The sequence below is a fragment of the Aspergillus wentii genome (genome assembly GCF_001890725.1).
Source record: "Aspergillus wentii DTO 134E9 unplaced genomic scaffold ASPWEscaffold_7, whole genome shotgun sequence".
Taxonomy (NCBI): domain Eukaryota; kingdom Fungi; phylum Ascomycota; class Eurotiomycetes; order Eurotiales; family Aspergillaceae; genus Aspergillus; species Aspergillus wentii.
In genome coordinates, this window is record NW_024467838.1 from 544,525 (window position 1) to 558,788 (window position 14,264).

At 46.8% G+C, this 14,264-nt stretch overlaps 9 protein-coding genes across 9 annotated transcripts; 6 read left to right on the plus strand and 3 right to left on the minus strand.

The window, feature by feature from the left end:
* Positions 1 to 34: 34 nt before the first annotated feature.
* Positions 35 to 800, plus strand: ASPWEDRAFT_30826 (CSN8/PSMD8/EIF3K family protein; the record flags this gene model as incomplete). The annotated part of the gene is made up of 3 exons (XM_040833471.1): positions 35 to 161; positions 269 to 469; positions 529 to 800. The coding sequence occupies 3 exons, from the start codon at positions 35 to 37 to the stop codon at positions 798 to 800; spliced, it is 600 nt and encodes a 199-aa protein (XP_040685535.1).
* Positions 801 to 1,294: 494 nt separating this feature from the next.
* ASPWEDRAFT_175175 (ATP synthase subunit e) lies at positions 1,295 to 1,742 on the minus strand (the record flags this gene model as incomplete). Its single annotated transcript, XM_040831323.1, has 3 exons — positions 1,295 to 1,368; positions 1,462 to 1,651; positions 1,722 to 1,742. The coding sequence occupies 3 exons, from the start codon at positions 1,740 to 1,742 to the stop codon at positions 1,295 to 1,297; spliced, it is 285 nt and encodes a 94-aa protein (XP_040685536.1).
* Positions 1,743 to 2,081: 339 nt separating this feature from the next.
* Positions 2,082 to 4,279, plus strand: ASPWEDRAFT_117373 (putative dynein intermediate chain; the record flags this gene model as incomplete). The annotated part of the gene is made up of 3 exons (XM_040828729.1): positions 2,082 to 2,213; positions 2,286 to 3,092; positions 3,155 to 4,279. 3 exons carry the CDS (start codon positions 2,082 to 2,084, stop codon positions 4,277 to 4,279), a joined length of 2,064 nt encoding a protein of 687 aa, XP_040685537.1.
* A 750-nt stretch (positions 4,280 to 5,029) lies between these two features.
* Positions 5,030 to 5,658, plus strand: ASPWEDRAFT_43864 (HMG-box domain-containing protein). The gene is made up of 3 exons (XM_040836131.1): positions 5,030 to 5,130; positions 5,180 to 5,281; positions 5,333 to 5,658. The coding sequence occupies exons 1-3, from the start codon at positions 5,094 to 5,096 to the stop codon at positions 5,443 to 5,445; spliced, it is 252 nt and encodes an 83-aa protein (XP_040685538.1). The 5' UTR covers positions 5,030 to 5,093; the 3' UTR covers positions 5,446 to 5,658.
* A 189-nt stretch (positions 5,659 to 5,847) lies between these two features.
* On the plus strand, positions 5,848 to 6,432 carry ASPWEDRAFT_30828 (uncharacterized protein; the record flags this gene model as incomplete). Its single annotated transcript, XM_040833472.1, has 3 exons — positions 5,848 to 6,041; positions 6,090 to 6,232; positions 6,284 to 6,432. The coding sequence occupies 3 exons, from the start codon at positions 5,848 to 5,850 to the stop codon at positions 6,430 to 6,432; spliced, it is 486 nt and encodes a 161-aa protein (XP_040685539.1).
* Positions 6,433 to 7,268: 836 nt separating this feature from the next.
* Positions 7,269 to 8,918, minus strand: ASPWEDRAFT_53655 (uncharacterized protein; the record flags this gene model as incomplete). Its single annotated transcript, XM_040837923.1, has 6 exons — positions 7,269 to 7,498; positions 7,647 to 7,940; positions 8,054 to 8,100; positions 8,160 to 8,283; positions 8,549 to 8,678; positions 8,754 to 8,918. The coding sequence occupies 6 exons, from the start codon at positions 8,916 to 8,918 to the stop codon at positions 7,269 to 7,271; spliced, it is 990 nt and encodes a 329-aa protein (XP_040685540.1).
* A 636-nt stretch (positions 8,919 to 9,554) lies between these two features.
* Positions 9,555 to 10,884, plus strand: ASPWEDRAFT_175179 (uncharacterized protein; the record flags this gene model as incomplete). Its single annotated transcript, XM_040831324.1, has 6 exons — positions 9,555 to 9,722; positions 9,783 to 9,929; positions 9,998 to 10,117; positions 10,205 to 10,380; positions 10,447 to 10,499; positions 10,547 to 10,884. 6 exons carry the CDS (start codon positions 9,555 to 9,557, stop codon positions 10,882 to 10,884), a joined length of 1,002 nt encoding a protein of 333 aa, XP_040685541.1.
* Positions 10,885 to 11,915: 1,031 nt separating this feature from the next.
* ASPWEDRAFT_640729 (uncharacterized protein) lies at positions 11,916 to 12,556 on the plus strand. Its single transcript, XM_040838717.1, has 2 exons — positions 11,916 to 12,101; positions 12,238 to 12,556. The coding sequence occupies exons 1-2, from the start codon at positions 12,031 to 12,033 to the stop codon at positions 12,452 to 12,454; spliced, it is 288 nt and encodes a 95-aa protein (XP_040685542.1). The 5' UTR covers positions 11,916 to 12,030; the 3' UTR covers positions 12,455 to 12,556.
* A 101-nt stretch (positions 12,557 to 12,657) lies between these two features.
* On the minus strand, positions 12,658 to 14,212 carry ASPWEDRAFT_117952 (putative MFS transporter; the record flags this gene model as incomplete). The annotated part of the gene is made up of 3 exons (XM_040828781.1): positions 12,658 to 12,775; positions 12,823 to 13,187; positions 13,235 to 14,212. The coding sequence occupies 3 exons, from the start codon at positions 14,210 to 14,212 to the stop codon at positions 12,658 to 12,660; spliced, it is 1,461 nt and encodes a 486-aa protein (XP_040685543.1).
* Positions 14,213 to 14,264: the final 52 nt, after the last annotated feature.

Consider the following 14,264-nt stretch of genomic DNA (forward strand, 5'->3'; position numbering starts at 1 on the left):
CACGCACTTTCAGTCACGTTAGTCGATTCGCATGATGGATCTCCCTCCACTTTCCAAAGAGCAGTTGTCGACCGTGCTCACCACGAGTCAGACTGCCGCCGAGCTCCTCGACATACTGGCAGAATATGAGAACGAGGCTTGTCTTCTCTCACCGGACAGCAGTAACTCTGAGCTTCTAAGCTTCTTTTATTCATCCTTTTTTATCTCGACTCTTCTCGCAGATAAGATGTAACGGATCCACTTCTAACATATGCTTTGTTGGTAATAGCTAATTCGATAACTGCCAGCCTCGAAGCTCGCATCTTGACAAAGCGGATGCCACAAACTCTGCTACAGAACGACCCTTCGTTGCAAAATTGTCTTAATTTATTGCGCGCTGTTTGGCAGCATCGGCACGACCAGGTCTACAAGATCCTCAGAGAGTTACCTTGGTCTGAGTCACTGAAGCCATTAGTAGACAAATATGATGGTACGACAACACACCGTACGCTCGGGCATTACCGCATATCTTCTGACTATTATGAACAGTACATTTTCAAGAGAAAACCTTGACGGAGATCAGCAGAGCCTACGAGGCGATTCGACCTGCCACCGCAGCAAGCTATCTTGGACTTGATCCCGCCTCCGCGGAGAAAGGTGACCCAGCTACAATACAGAGATTCACAGCCTGTGGATGGAAGTGGAATGAAGAGACACAGCTGCTCGAACCTAAACGCACTGTGACCCCATCTGTGCCAGATGGCCGTTTGTTCAACGAACTGGGCGAGGTTATGGCTTTGATTAACAACTACGGAAGTTGAAAAGGCGATCAAGATTACGAAATACGAAAGCATACGAAATACAAACTGACGCATTCAAGTGACCCAAGATGGAGAACTGAGGCGGACTTGCTCGGCCTCTTGCCAGCATCAGTTGAATACCCCCTGCTTGCCTGTATATGCATCGAGCAGTAAAACATGCAACAGGCTTAAGAACTCTAACCCCACATAATTCAAAGGAGAGAGGACCGGTGATGAAGCCGAAGATCAGAATCTCTTGTTCTTCTGGTCCAACTGTAGTGTTACAGATGCACGACAGCCCAGGGTATGTACAAGACTCAGAGTTAATGTCTATAAAAAAATAGGAAAAGAACAATCATTCCTTCTTTCGCTCTCAATGACAAGACTCTGGGAAATTAGACCAAACAATAATACATAAACGGGGGTTAACCCGAGCCATCCTTCTTGTACCCTGGGAGGTACCATCTTCCCACAGATATAACTGCCAAACACTCCTCATTGTATCTTCAGTATCTCTAGTTTGTCTCCTTGGCTTTCGCGTTCAGGAAAGCCTCCAGGTCGAAACGGCTGTCTTCGGGGTCGGTGATGACTGCAAGTTTGCGGGTTAGCATTGATCGCGCAAGATGCCGGCTCCTTTGGAGAAAACACCCAAAAGAAGGAATGGATAATTGCAATGACATACGTCCGCTGCTTTGCGACTTGGTCTCTTGGGGCGAAGTCTTCTTCTTCCACTCTGCCTTAGCCTGCTCGATCAAACGCTCCTTGCGTGCATATTCACGGTCGGTCTCTGCGCGTCTAGTCTGGGAGTTGAGGCTCGACTGGTGGTAGACACCGTAGACAAGGCCAGTCACTAGAGCCGAGTAACGAAGAACCTGTTGTTGCGAAATAATGTTGTGAACACCTGATTGTCCATCATCAGAACGGGTCCTCGCGGACACTCACGTTGACACCCTGGGAAGCCATCTTGCGGGACGATCTGAGCCTCCGGATCGGCGATCGAAGAATATAATTAAATGAAAGTAAAAGAACCGGACTCGGAGCGACCGTTCGGAGGGTATCGACTGTCAATGGCTGGCAATAGATCGGAGAGGGTATATCCAGAAGCTCAAGGTTGTTCAGAGTCGAAGTTCCTGTCGCGAGTTTTTCCGGGCCGTCGGCCACTCAGCGCTTATGTCATCCACCAACGGCCGGCACGCGGGACGGGGAACGCGAAAGCCGTCAATACAGAAGCCAGGATAACAGACTGGATGGAATAAATCCCACCGATTCGACCTTCCAGGTTGTATCGAACCCCCTCTCATCATGTCCTCCATGCAACAGCGAAAGGCCGAGCTTCTCGCCAAAAGAGCCAAACTTGCGGAGCTGAAGCGGCAAAGGGAATTGCGGCAACAGGAATTCAACCAAAACCGAGCCAACACCGGCGATGCTTCCGAGGTATGGGGCGCGCTCCCTCTTGCCTTTGTCACAAATTTTTAAAGTGATGGCATTTTAACCTCATTTATATAGATTGTATCGCCTGTTCCAAGCCGTTCCGACAGCAGAGCTGAACTCGATGATTTGATCTCCCGTCTCGTTGACCGCCCCGGATCTGCTTCTATCAGCCATGCAGATGGTCCATCGCGCAAAGGCAGCAGACCGAATTCGGTCCTCAGCGCCAGCCAGTTGAGCGGCGATAACACTGAATCGATTGCCCCGTCCACGCGACCACAGTCCATGTCAATTGCTGTCCAGACTGTAGTAGCAGACCCTATTGCAGCTGTCCCCGAACCACAGCAAGCCCCTGAGCCCAAACCAGAAATAGTGACCTACAGCAAAGGTGTACAAACAGATGATTTAAAGCAGCACCGACCAGACTCTCCGGATGGGTCTCAGGAGTCAGAAGATGAGGATGGTACGCGGGGCAAGCGACTGAGCAAAAGAGACCGTGAGCGCGACGAGGAGATTCGGAAGAAGCTTCGCCAGGAGATTGAGGAGGAAGTACAGGCCACCCAAAGACAGGCTGAGGATACTTCAGCGGCGCAGTCTGCACAATTACGTTACCCCCTACGTACGCTAGATGACGACGAGCTGAAGGCCGTGACATCATCCGATGATTTCTTGGACTTTGTCGAACGGTCAGCCAAGGTGATTGAGCGCGCATTGGACGAGGAGTATGATGTCTTAGCAGACTACGAGCTTGGGGGCGTTGATGGTGATTTGGAAGAAGACGAGGAACATGGAAAGAAGAGGAGAGGCATTAAAGAAGTTTGTCAGTTCTGGGACGAGCGATGGAGCAAGAAACGCATGATCAGTGATCTTAGCTTTTCGCCCAAGGTTTGTGGCTCTCTCGACTTCAAAGATACATGGCTGTGGATGTTTCTGACTGGCGTATTCAGTTTCCGGAGCTTGTCTTGGCTTCTTATACCAAAAATCCCTCTGCCCCCCATGAACCGGACGGCCTTGTTCAGGTCTGGAACCAACATCTGCAATCTCGCCCCGAGTACGTCTTCCACTCGACGTCGGATATTCTAACAGCAAAATTCTCCCCTTTTCACCCCAACCTCATCGTCGGTGGATCCTATTCCGGACAGGTCCTGCTGTGGGACACTCGTTCGTCGCGCGCCGGTGGAGGTGCGCCTGTACAGAAGACGCCACTGACCGGTTCTGGCCACACACATCCTGTTTACAACATATCTATTATAGGAACACAAAACGCCCATAATATTTTAACAGTGTCTACAGATGGTGTTGTTTGCGGCTGGACCGTCGATATGCTTTCCCAGCCCCAGGAGTACCTGGAATTGACTACTCCCCCACCGTCTAAAACGGAAGATCTCGCACCAACTACCATGTCATTTCCACAATCAGATCCAACATTCTTCATCGTCGGTACTGAAGAAGGCGGAATATACCCCTGTCACCGATATGATAGAGCAGGTGCCAAGGCTGGCACAGACCATCGCCTTGCATATCGCGGCCATGCAGCGCCGATCATGTCAACAGCATTCCACCCAGCACGAGGGCCTGTCGACCTTGGCGACCTGATGCTGAGTTCTAGTTTGGATTGGAGTGTAAAGCTTTGGCGCGTACGACCTCCAGCCACAACCGCATCTGCAACTTCTGTGACCGCGGCGACGCAAGTTGTGTCTCCAATTTTGGATATCAATCGCGAGGACGTTGTGTATGACGCACGGTGGTCTCCTCATCGCCCTGGAGTATTCTCCCTCGTCGATGGTGCTGGTAACCTCGAAGTTTGGGACCTTTACATGGACACCGAGGTACCCGTCGTGCGGACCACACCATCCAAGGGTCGCGGTGGCATTTTGACGCGAAGCCTGAACAAGGTTGCCTGGGAGGAGCGTGAGGGTAAACGGATTGCAACTGGTGGACTCGATGGTGTAGTGACCGTCTTTGAAGTAGGAAAGGGTCTCAGCGGTACACCTGAGGATGTTCCTGCTGAGGAATGGGCAGGAATGAAGCGATTGATCGGGAAGTTGGAGCAGAAGGATAGGGTGGGTTGATCATCTGGATTGTTTCCCTTCCCTTGGCTTGCATGAATCCCTTGATCCAGCTTGCGTTATGAGTCATTATCTTGGTCTCGATCCGATTGTGCAGTCCATCAGGAAACAGTCCATTGATTGATTCGATATGAAAATTTCTATCCTTTCTGTCCAACAAGCACCGAAGTTTCTTTTTGCGGTGTCTTGTTTATGTTAGCATATACCCCATGGGCACCTTTTGTATGTACGTATCTTCTAGTAATGGATTTCCTTGGACGACCTTGCTTTGCTCAGGATTCCCCTTGTCCAACCGACGATGCTTAGACTTGAACTTTGTGTTCTCAACAAACCCAACAGCATATGGTGTAACAATGGTTGTGCGACGGTGGTTGTTCGTTCTTAGCCTCGTGCGTTGGGTTGCATTCGCCACTTCCAATGTTTTATTCATTCTAGCATTGTTTCTTCTACTATGCCAGCATTATTGGCAATTTTATTACTCGCGAAGTTCATGCTAGGGTCTGTAGGTGACATATATGACGTGGATGCCTGATTACAAGGCACTGCATGACACTTGGAGGTGACGTAGTGACTATTCATTATAAGAAACTAACATGAAGGTATTTTGGAATTGAGGAAGAAAAGAATGTATAATCGCAAGTAAAGGGACAACTGTGCATTTGGCCTCAGGTTACACAGCAGAACAACAGATACGGAAATTGTACAGACAGTGATGCTTTTCATCTGTCCTATTTAAACAGACCAACTTCTGGGCCATTCGAAAGTAGAATATCGCTTGTCATTAACAGAATAAAAAGAAAATAAAAGAAAAGACAGAATGAGCCAATTTCGAAGAGGCAGCACTGCAAGAGAAGGCGTGTATATTTCCCCCTATATTTCATCAAATTCTAACCATATGAATAGTCGGTCGAAGAAGAGCATCAAGTCTGCCAGTCGATGGATTCCATCTATTTCTTCAAGATGAATGGGACTCGACCAAGGAACTTTGTTTGGATAGTTCCTGGAGTAAGGCTTGATCGATTAAGTGTGCTATACTTCTGCTTACCTATTATTTAGACAACATTTACATGACCATCGCCGCCATGTGGTCGACGACAGCTGAAGAGATCAAGAATAGATACAGACAAAAGGCAGCTCAATCGAACCAATCAGCTTTGGGGGATGACTAGACATGTCAACCATGGAAATGAGATGTTCCTAGCTGTGAAATCGAAGGTTTGGTTCCCCGGGATGGTTTCCTTGGTCGCGTCTAGAATCGATCGTGATATAATAATGTCGATGGTCATTTTCATGCGAACAGTCCAGATCTGATATGAGTAGTAGCAGTAAGCTATTCAATACCCAAAATACTTTGAATGACCCCTAGGAGTTCGAATGTGGAAGCAAGCCAGGCTATTGTGGCTTGGGGTGGGTTGGATACTGCCATGCAGTGCTTCACATTATGACATCAACATGCAAGGTAGAATGTTTTCATATCATTGTATTTATTCACCATGAATCATTTTTTCCTGCATAGATTCGCAGTAGCGCATAATCATCATACTACCCTTTCTCCCGCAAGTTATGCCATAATGTCTCTTGAAAATCTTGTAAAAGAGCCACCGGAGCCGTTAATAGCACAACCTCTATTCAACGATATTCGCCATGCTATCACCGAGAATATTGAGGCTCAAGACCTGATATTCGAAGACATCGAACCTATAGCAGGGTTTCAAATCGCCACCTCCTTGTATGAAGACAGAGAGACCGAGCAAATCCATCCGAGGTGAAGAATGTATTGTCCAATGCAGGCTCAATCACTGACATTTCTCAGTGTCCATTATAACTCCGTCACTAACAAGTCTACTGCTGTCCTGGACTGTCATAATGGCTGGATGCGCGATGAATTGTTCCGAATGTATCCTGATTTTCTCACTAAACTGGAATTCAGATTTCTAAATACATGGACCAGCACTAGTCAGTGATCTTCCGGAACCACAGTAAGTATCATTTTACTCATCTAAACAGCCCTTCAAAGCTTTGTCGGCCCCTACGATCTTTCATCAAAAGATCCGGGGCTGTGCCTTCGCCCCAAAGGACAACATTTCCTCACGATTGTTGTTGAGACTGGATGGTCAGAAACATGGCCATACCTGAAAGACGATGCAATTCTATGACTATGCGGGAGTGGCAGAACTGTTCAGCTTGTCATAGTTCTCTGCTGGTCATTGGTAGATGAACGAAAGGTAAACGGGGACATCAAGGTCTTTGAGCGAGACGCCGATGGAAACCCGGTTTTTCGTCAAACAGAGGTAATGACCACTTCGATATATCAGACACATCTGACTCCAGTTAGTCAATCTTCCCCAAGCCTGTAGGGCATCAAAGTCAGGTCATTTCCATTACTCGTTCCCAACTTTTTGGAGACGCTATTCTGCTAGGTCGTAATGGGGATGATGCCTACCACCTGTCAGTGGACAATCTTCGACAAGAAGCAGCTCGTTCTATCCAGGCAGTGGGATTTACTCCGGCTTGAATGAATGTGAGACAGCCTTTGTAGATGGGATGGAGGAGCTGATATAATTGTACCTGGTACCGGCCGAAGACCAAGAGGAACTGGAAAAGAGCTCATGAGGATAGCGAAGAAATGATAATGTCATATTTCATTCAGATGCAACTGCCCAGCCTTCCCAACTGGGGGGTCATATGACTGGGGTGCCTCAGGCTACTGGGTGCGAGGAGACAACTCCAGCGTTACCCCTCAATCTGCGATCCAGTTTCTAGACGTTTGTAGCCCCTACACATCCATCAAGCTCGAGGTCAACTACTAGCTTAATGCTGTAAAATAGACGACCAAGGGTGTCTCGAGACAGCCTAGCGTTAGAAGCCGGGGGATGTGGAATTGGGCTATGGTATTATCATTTCTGAATGCTCCTGAATCAATCTGCTTGATCTGAATACCCTAAAAATGGCATATATGCTAATCGTTAATCTATAAACTCGATAGGTGACTTCATTCCATCACCTCAATAACATCCTCGCCAGCATTTCCAGGTGGCTGATGGAAAGCAGCCACCTTCAAGCTAGCTGATTCAATGAGTTCACGCCACTGCTTTTCAGATCGCTCAAACGTAGCTACTTGAACCATCACCATAATGCTCATACAGGCCGAGGGGAGATCACAATTTCTGTCAGGAAGGACGTGCTCGTTGATGATCAGGCGAGAATAACCTGGTTCCATTGCTTCGGCAAGGTTTTTGAGAATTAGCCGGGCCTCGTCATCGGGCTAGTCATGCAGAATCTAGTGCCTAAAATATGATCGAGCTCCTGTACAAGCCATTGATGTTAGCGCTTTGCTACAACAGAGACAATAATGCTTTGCGACGCTTACCTTTGATAGGCTGTGAGGTAAATAAGTCATAAGGCATCAATTCTGCCCCCTGTGGTGGGTTACTTATGTTTGAAACCACGTGTTGCAAGTCCTGTAATACGACGCGTCCTGGTGTGTTAGAGAATTTCTCTTTGAAAGCATGCAGATAGTGCCCTTCACCACTTCCAACATCAACCAGCAGAACATCTTCTGCGATACTTTTCTTAAAACCACCTAAGACATGACCTTGAAAACCAAACCAGTCATCCCAGCTTGGTGTTGCTCGTTGTTTGAGGGTCATCCATTGATGGAATCCTTTGCGAGACCAGGGTTATTATGAAGCCATTCGAAATAATTGAGGTTAGTGTTCATTGCTAGCTGGAATGGAGTATTCTTTGGAGAGCCTGGGAACTGATTCTGGATCCCACGGAAAAACTCGGGGGCTTTTGCGGTGTAAAGATTGCCGATATCGAAGCTATGATCATAATCTTCGATGAGCAGATACGCTGACATGTGAGAAGAGGGATCACTCACCATGCCCTAGTCGTAGCTTCAATAGTGGAGTCCGCCATCACCATGGTAAGTGCGGATGGTTTATATGCCTGCACATCTTCCTCTATCACATACTTTGATACGGATAGCAGCCTCATGATCTGATCTAATATTGCTCATAGTCAGTAATCTATGACGACCACGATAAAACCCAAGGATCACATATATCAGCATAATATCAAAGACCTTCGGTCCAAATAAGAAGCTGTCTGTTGATCCGTGCTTTAAGTTTCTTGATTCTGGAGATGATCATCGACTCTGAGTGGAACCATGAAGAATGATGATCATTAACGGCGACCCCACGAGAAGTGAGGAGATCACCTAAAGACCTGAAATTTGAGATTCCAAGCAAAGAAAGTAAACTTACCGACAAAGAATGACACTTGCTTTGGATTCCTCAGCAATTTTTTTGGTTGTTGTTGCGCGGGTTGGATTGCTAGCGATCTGCTTGAATACGCCAAATTGTACGCCCATTCGAATCGCCATAAGCTGTGGTGGATTCTGTCCACGATATTAGCATCTGCTCTTCTGCCTTGAAGATGAAAAACTGCAAAAACGTCATTGCTTCAAACATACCATTACTACATCTTGGAGTATAATTTCAACTGGAGACTTCAAGGCGTCCAACAGGCCTTGTGCAGCATTGATTGCTTTCAACCGAGCAGCATCATCCAAAGGCACCTGGTTCGATTGAACTGAACTCGTAAGAGCCGCAATCTGACTTTCGATGGAGTCAGACATGGTGTTCTCTGTGTGTCTAGTTTTGATCGATGATCCAAAGCAGAAAGAAGACAAAGACCACATGTAATAGCACAATGACCCCTCTATGTTCAACGAAGAATTCTTCAACTTTTGTCGGGCCCGAGGTCCCCGCCGGTCATGCGAACACGTGGATTTCTAGGCATCTAGGTGGATGTGCTGCGTGAAAGAAAGACATCTTTGGTCTTTGCTATGTGATTAGCGAGCCGAGGAGGGGACCTGGTATCAAGTTTGAGAGACCCCAAAAAAAAGAGAGAATCAAAGCGTTATGCGCCAACGACCATGTCACTATGTGGGTTTGGCACAAAGGACGATTCAAGCCTTTTGGTGGTTAGATTTGGTACAACGTTTAACATCTGGACCCAGGTTACATAACAAAAGACATCGAAAATCCAGAAGCAGAACCCGATCGAGCCAGTTTTTGGTCTCCAAACCGTGGATACTTAATCTCAAGTTCGCGTGCGCGGATTTATCTGGGTTGGTTTTTCTTCTTCAATGATGCTTTCCCGGGATCTTGAATCGACACAAGCTGCAGATGTGGCATAACTGTTGGGCTATACAGGGAAACAAGAACGAAGCTCACTAGGCCTACTTGCGAAGTTACAACAACAAAACAATATGGGCAGCGATGCGGGATCTTCAGTCCCGTATAATGGTGGCTCTCTGATCGGAGTCTCAATTGCCATCGGATTTCTTCAGATATTGCTTGTGGCAGCCCGATTCTATACGCGATATCTCCGGAGATTGTCTTGTGGCCTCGATGATTATTTGATAATACCTGCGTTGGTAAGACTTCTCAATTGGTTTACTCGACAACAGTGCTGATGTTGACATGGAGATTGGTAGCTTGCCGCAGCCAGCTTTGTATATCGTCCGTATGTATCACTTGTATGCATCGCCCAAAAAGGCAGAGACTGGCAGTCTTGTAAAGTGGACAAGATTGCAGGATTCGGCAACCATTTGGAATATGTCGAGCAGACACCTTGGAAACTGGTCGCGTTGGAAAGGATTTCCTTCTTACCTATCTTGACTTCCTTATATCTGGATGCTAACAATACTAGGGATTGTATGCAAATCAAATACTGGACTTTCTCTTCGCCGTGACGCCCGCCAAAATATCCATCCTTTTATTCTATGTCCGAATCTTCAGCGTTCGAAAGTTTCAAATATTCGCATACGCGGTTTGATTCTTAATAATTGGCCATGGGATTGGAGTGCTATTAGCGGTCATTTTTCAATGCTCACCTATTGCGTATACGTGGGATAAGACCATCCCGGGTGACCCCTGCTTCGTACAAGAAGATTTCTACCGACATGTGTCACTGCCCAATATCGTGACGGATTTACTCATGCTCATCATGCCGCTGCCATTCGTATGGAACCTGCGCACACATTTGTGGCAGAAGATGGCATTGACCGGTGTGTTCTTGCTGGGAAGTCGTGAGTATCTCTGCTGCCCTTTAGAAAAAAAAAATCATAGGCTAACCCTTACCAAGGGAATTGTGGCTAGCATTCTGCGCATGACGACTTTTTTCAAGAACAGCGCCATAACAGACCCGACATGTACGTTGTATCCATATCAATCTAATCCATCCCACTCACTAAAACAGGGAACTCGGCGGAGCTAGGAATCTGGACAATTCTCGAATGTGGAATCATCATCATTGCCGCTTGCCTCCCACCAATCTGGCCACTGATTGCCCGAATTGTACCTCGCTCACCACTCACCAGTTCGTCTTCTAAGAGCCAGCCACGTCACCGGTACTCAAACAGTCAACCAAAGGTTAAGAGTGTGGATGGATTTGCGCGTCTAGGTGATAGCGTGGAGACAGATATTGAAAGCCGTCGAAAGCCGTCGCAGCATGGCCTGGAGAGTCCTGAATCTCCACTGGAAAGCACTGAGACCATACAAATGAAGAATATGGGCGAGATTGGACAGGCATATTAAATTTTTGAACGACATCACTTGTCTTTTTTCCCAAGTATATGTGGCCAGTATCTGATAACTAATGACATTTAATGATAGTTATATTACCAGAAAAAGATGAAGCCAATACCACGGCCAGCATGGGTAATACCTGACCTAGGTAGGTGGTTAATATTCATGAAAATCCATGCCAGGGCAATTGTGGATGTAGACCAACCCATACTGTAGCTTGTGGAAGCCGAGTCCCAGTGAAATTAAAGCCATTCATTCTTAAATGTCTCCTCTAGTAATATATTGAATAGGTCTGGAGATAGAGTGAATACTAGGCAACATCAAAACTGATCTCACCCTCACTTCTTCCCTTTCCTCACTTCCCATCTTACTCAATCCACATTATTGTTTTATTCTGATTCATTCCCCTGGAAAAGAAAAATATAGATCTAAGGTAAGTCGCTGTCTCTGTTTATCTTTCAGTCCACTCCTTATATCCTCACTTTCACTGTGCTCTTTAAAGGCCGAAGTCTGGATAGACCTAAGCTCGCACAAAAAAGACCACTGAAGATGCCTCTTGGCGTCAATACTCAACAGTTGGGGGATTCGCCTACAAACTGGACAATGCCCCAAAGAACCGCCATGTTCCCACCAGAATCACGGCATGTAAGCCGTCCTCGACACCTCACAGCGAGCGACTAGAAAAAGGTGGGATATGCTAATTATCCGATTGAATTTGGTTCGGACGCAGATCAGGCTCCCCAACCTACAGGCACCGTACATTGTGGTTGGGGGAGTGCCATGGATCTCCCAGATAACATGGATCTGCACGCTGGGAACTGCCTGCCAACTTGCTCTTGAAGGTCACAGCAGACAGAAATCAATAGACCAAGTTGTGAAAATGATTGCTTGGCAAGAGGCCGGCCTGAGTGAAGTTTCTTATTGACCACCTATGGTTACCCCCAAATTGGAGGATGGATATATTAGTGTTGTCTTCAATGACGCGCTTACCATGCCCATGAGTGTTCTGAAATGCAATTCTTTGCTCACTCCGTCAAAGTTCAACAGAGACCATCCACAAAGCCATTGTCCAATTTCGATATTTTCCGGCATTGCCAAGCTTTTGTATATGCTTGGAAATGACTCACGCTCACTGATTCCCTTGGGACCTGTACCATGGAATATACATTATTTTTGCACTTATGTATGGCGATCATTTTGTTGAGATTATTCGTTCGACTAAAAGGGTGAGCACCATGATTAACCTTCATGGAATTACTTTTCAGCATAAGCTACAGCCACTAGTACACCATATATTCCTTTCTTTTTCCCTAGGTTCCTTGGTCAGTACAGTGTGTTATAGCTAGCTGAACCACCCAATAGACTTTCGAACCAGCGCTGCCATTTAAGCATGGTTGACAAATCCTTGCAGCAATTCATATACTGCAGGCAGGAGGTTGATACACGAGATTTTCTATCCTCTATCAATCAACCCCACAGCACCGACGACCCAAGGCCCAAGCGAACATGCCCCAACACCCAGGGTTTTGGGAATATAATGAGATGCTTGGGTCCTTGGCTCTCATTGTGGCGCGGGTGATACCATTGAGCGCCATCACCCAGTCTTTGAATGAGCAACGCCCCGTCCAGAACTGGACAATAATAAGGAGCCAGAGGAAATGGTCTGTGATTAATGGAACTGCTTTCTTGTATTCTTTTGACTCAAAGTGGGTATATGGAAATCATTAGTAAGTATATCGGAATCCAGCCTGCGACTCAAGTGTTAGTCTATAGCCTCAAATGTCACAAAGGAAGACAGCTTACCGTGCCTTGGAGAGCCTTCCCATTGCCCCCCTTTCTATTCTGAATATAAAAGTATAACGTAAAAAGCACCACAATTCCGATAATCAGAATATGCGAGCTGGATAGTCAGTCACTTGCCCCGGAGTCAAAATCAGAATGACTCACCCAATAGATACCCAAACCGCAGTCAGATACTGTGGTGCCTCTTGCTGCCGGACAATATAACTTCCTGCCACACCCCCGAGGCCATTGAAGGCACTAGTCGTAGCAGACACGGTAGCTCGCTTCCACTGTCCCACAACATTGTTTCCCATATATGCATTAAGAGCCGCCCAGTTTGATACATAAGCACCGGTAGCAAGGAATGTTCCGATATATCGCACGGTTACTTGGGTTGAAGCGGGGATACCAAGCATAATAAAGCCTGCGATAAGGCATAGAGCGTTGAATATAATCAAGGGCCCACGGATTCGGTAGGTGTCCCCAACTATGGAGGTAAGAACCACGGGAATGACGGCCCAGTAATACGGCTGTGGGAGTTAGACAAGCTTCCAGACAAATAGGAAGCGAAACGTACCGGAGTTGAAAGAATGATAGATGCATTGCTGGAAAACCCCATTCCTGACTGGAGGATAATAGGAAGAAAGTAACTCAAAGATGTCGACACCATGTTCAGTAAGAAGAACATACAGGCCAATCCGTATATCGTTGGATCAAGAAAATTGACGAATATTTTGCTCCACGAGAAAGGATCTGGGGCTACATCACCTCGATCCGCTTGGATTCGCTTCGATACCAAACGAGTCTCCTCCTCGGACAGGAAATAGAAGCTCTTGTGTGCATTTTCTGGGAACTCTATCATCCACCAGTAGGTAACGATTCCAATCACACATGCAATGAGGCCCTGAACGAGAAATATCCAGCGCCATCCCGCGAGTCCAGACCGTCCGTGTAAAAGGTTAAGACCGTAGTTGACAATGTTTCCTGTAGCCAGAATGAGGACGCCCCCAGACTGCAAGAATGCAAACCGAAGCTGCTGCTCCTGTCGAGTATACCAGGTGCTGATGAGATAGGTCAAGCCCGGATAGATTCCAGACATGGCGATACCTAGTAGGATCCGCAGAGCGATCATCTGTTTCCAGGTGTGGATAAACGCCGTACACATCGTAATCAATCCAAAGCAGAATGTGATGGTAGCAAACCAGATTCGTGGACCGACAAATCGTATTGCTACCGTACAGGGAATCTGAAAGACCACACTGGCGATAGTGAAGATGAAGATGGAAACAGAATACCGAGAGCCATACAGGTCCAAGTCGTCGAACATGCTGGTGACCGATGCTGATGACAGGATCATGGAGTCAAGAAGGTCAAGACTACAGAGTATTCCAGCGATGGTGCATAGCCGGATATCCACCTTGAATCGAATCTTTTTCTGGAGATGTTTCAACTCATCCGATGAGACTGTTTCGCTGCCATCACTCACTGTAGACTCACGAAATCTAGGATCGAGCTGCGTAAAACCTGCCTGCTCAGGTTTATTTCCTGTCAACATTGCGTCTGTTCTTTCCTCCACTGATACCGCCATTCATAAGGAATTGATTTTC

Bases quoted from the DNA above. Each gene is read 5' to 3' on its own strand.
- ASPWEDRAFT_640729 (XM_040838717.1), top strand. From the start codon at position 12,031: ATGGAATATACATTATTTTTGCACTTATGTATGGCGATCATTTTGTTG. The intron at 12,102-12,237 runs GTGAGCACCATG...ACCACCCAATAG, and splicing joins TTATTCGTTCGACTAAAAGG to ACTTTCGAACCAGCGCTGCC.
- ASPWEDRAFT_43864 (XM_040836131.1), top strand. From the start codon at position 5,094: ATGAGCCAATTTCGAAGAGGCAGCACTGCAAGAGAAG. The intron at 5,131-5,179 runs GCGTGTATATTT...CCATATGAATAG, and splicing joins AGGCAGCACTGCAAGAGAAG to TCGGTCGAAGAAGAGCATCA. The intron at 5,282-5,332 runs GTAAGGCTTGAT...CCTATTATTTAG, and splicing joins TTGTTTGGATAGTTCCTGGA to ACAACATTTACATGACCATC.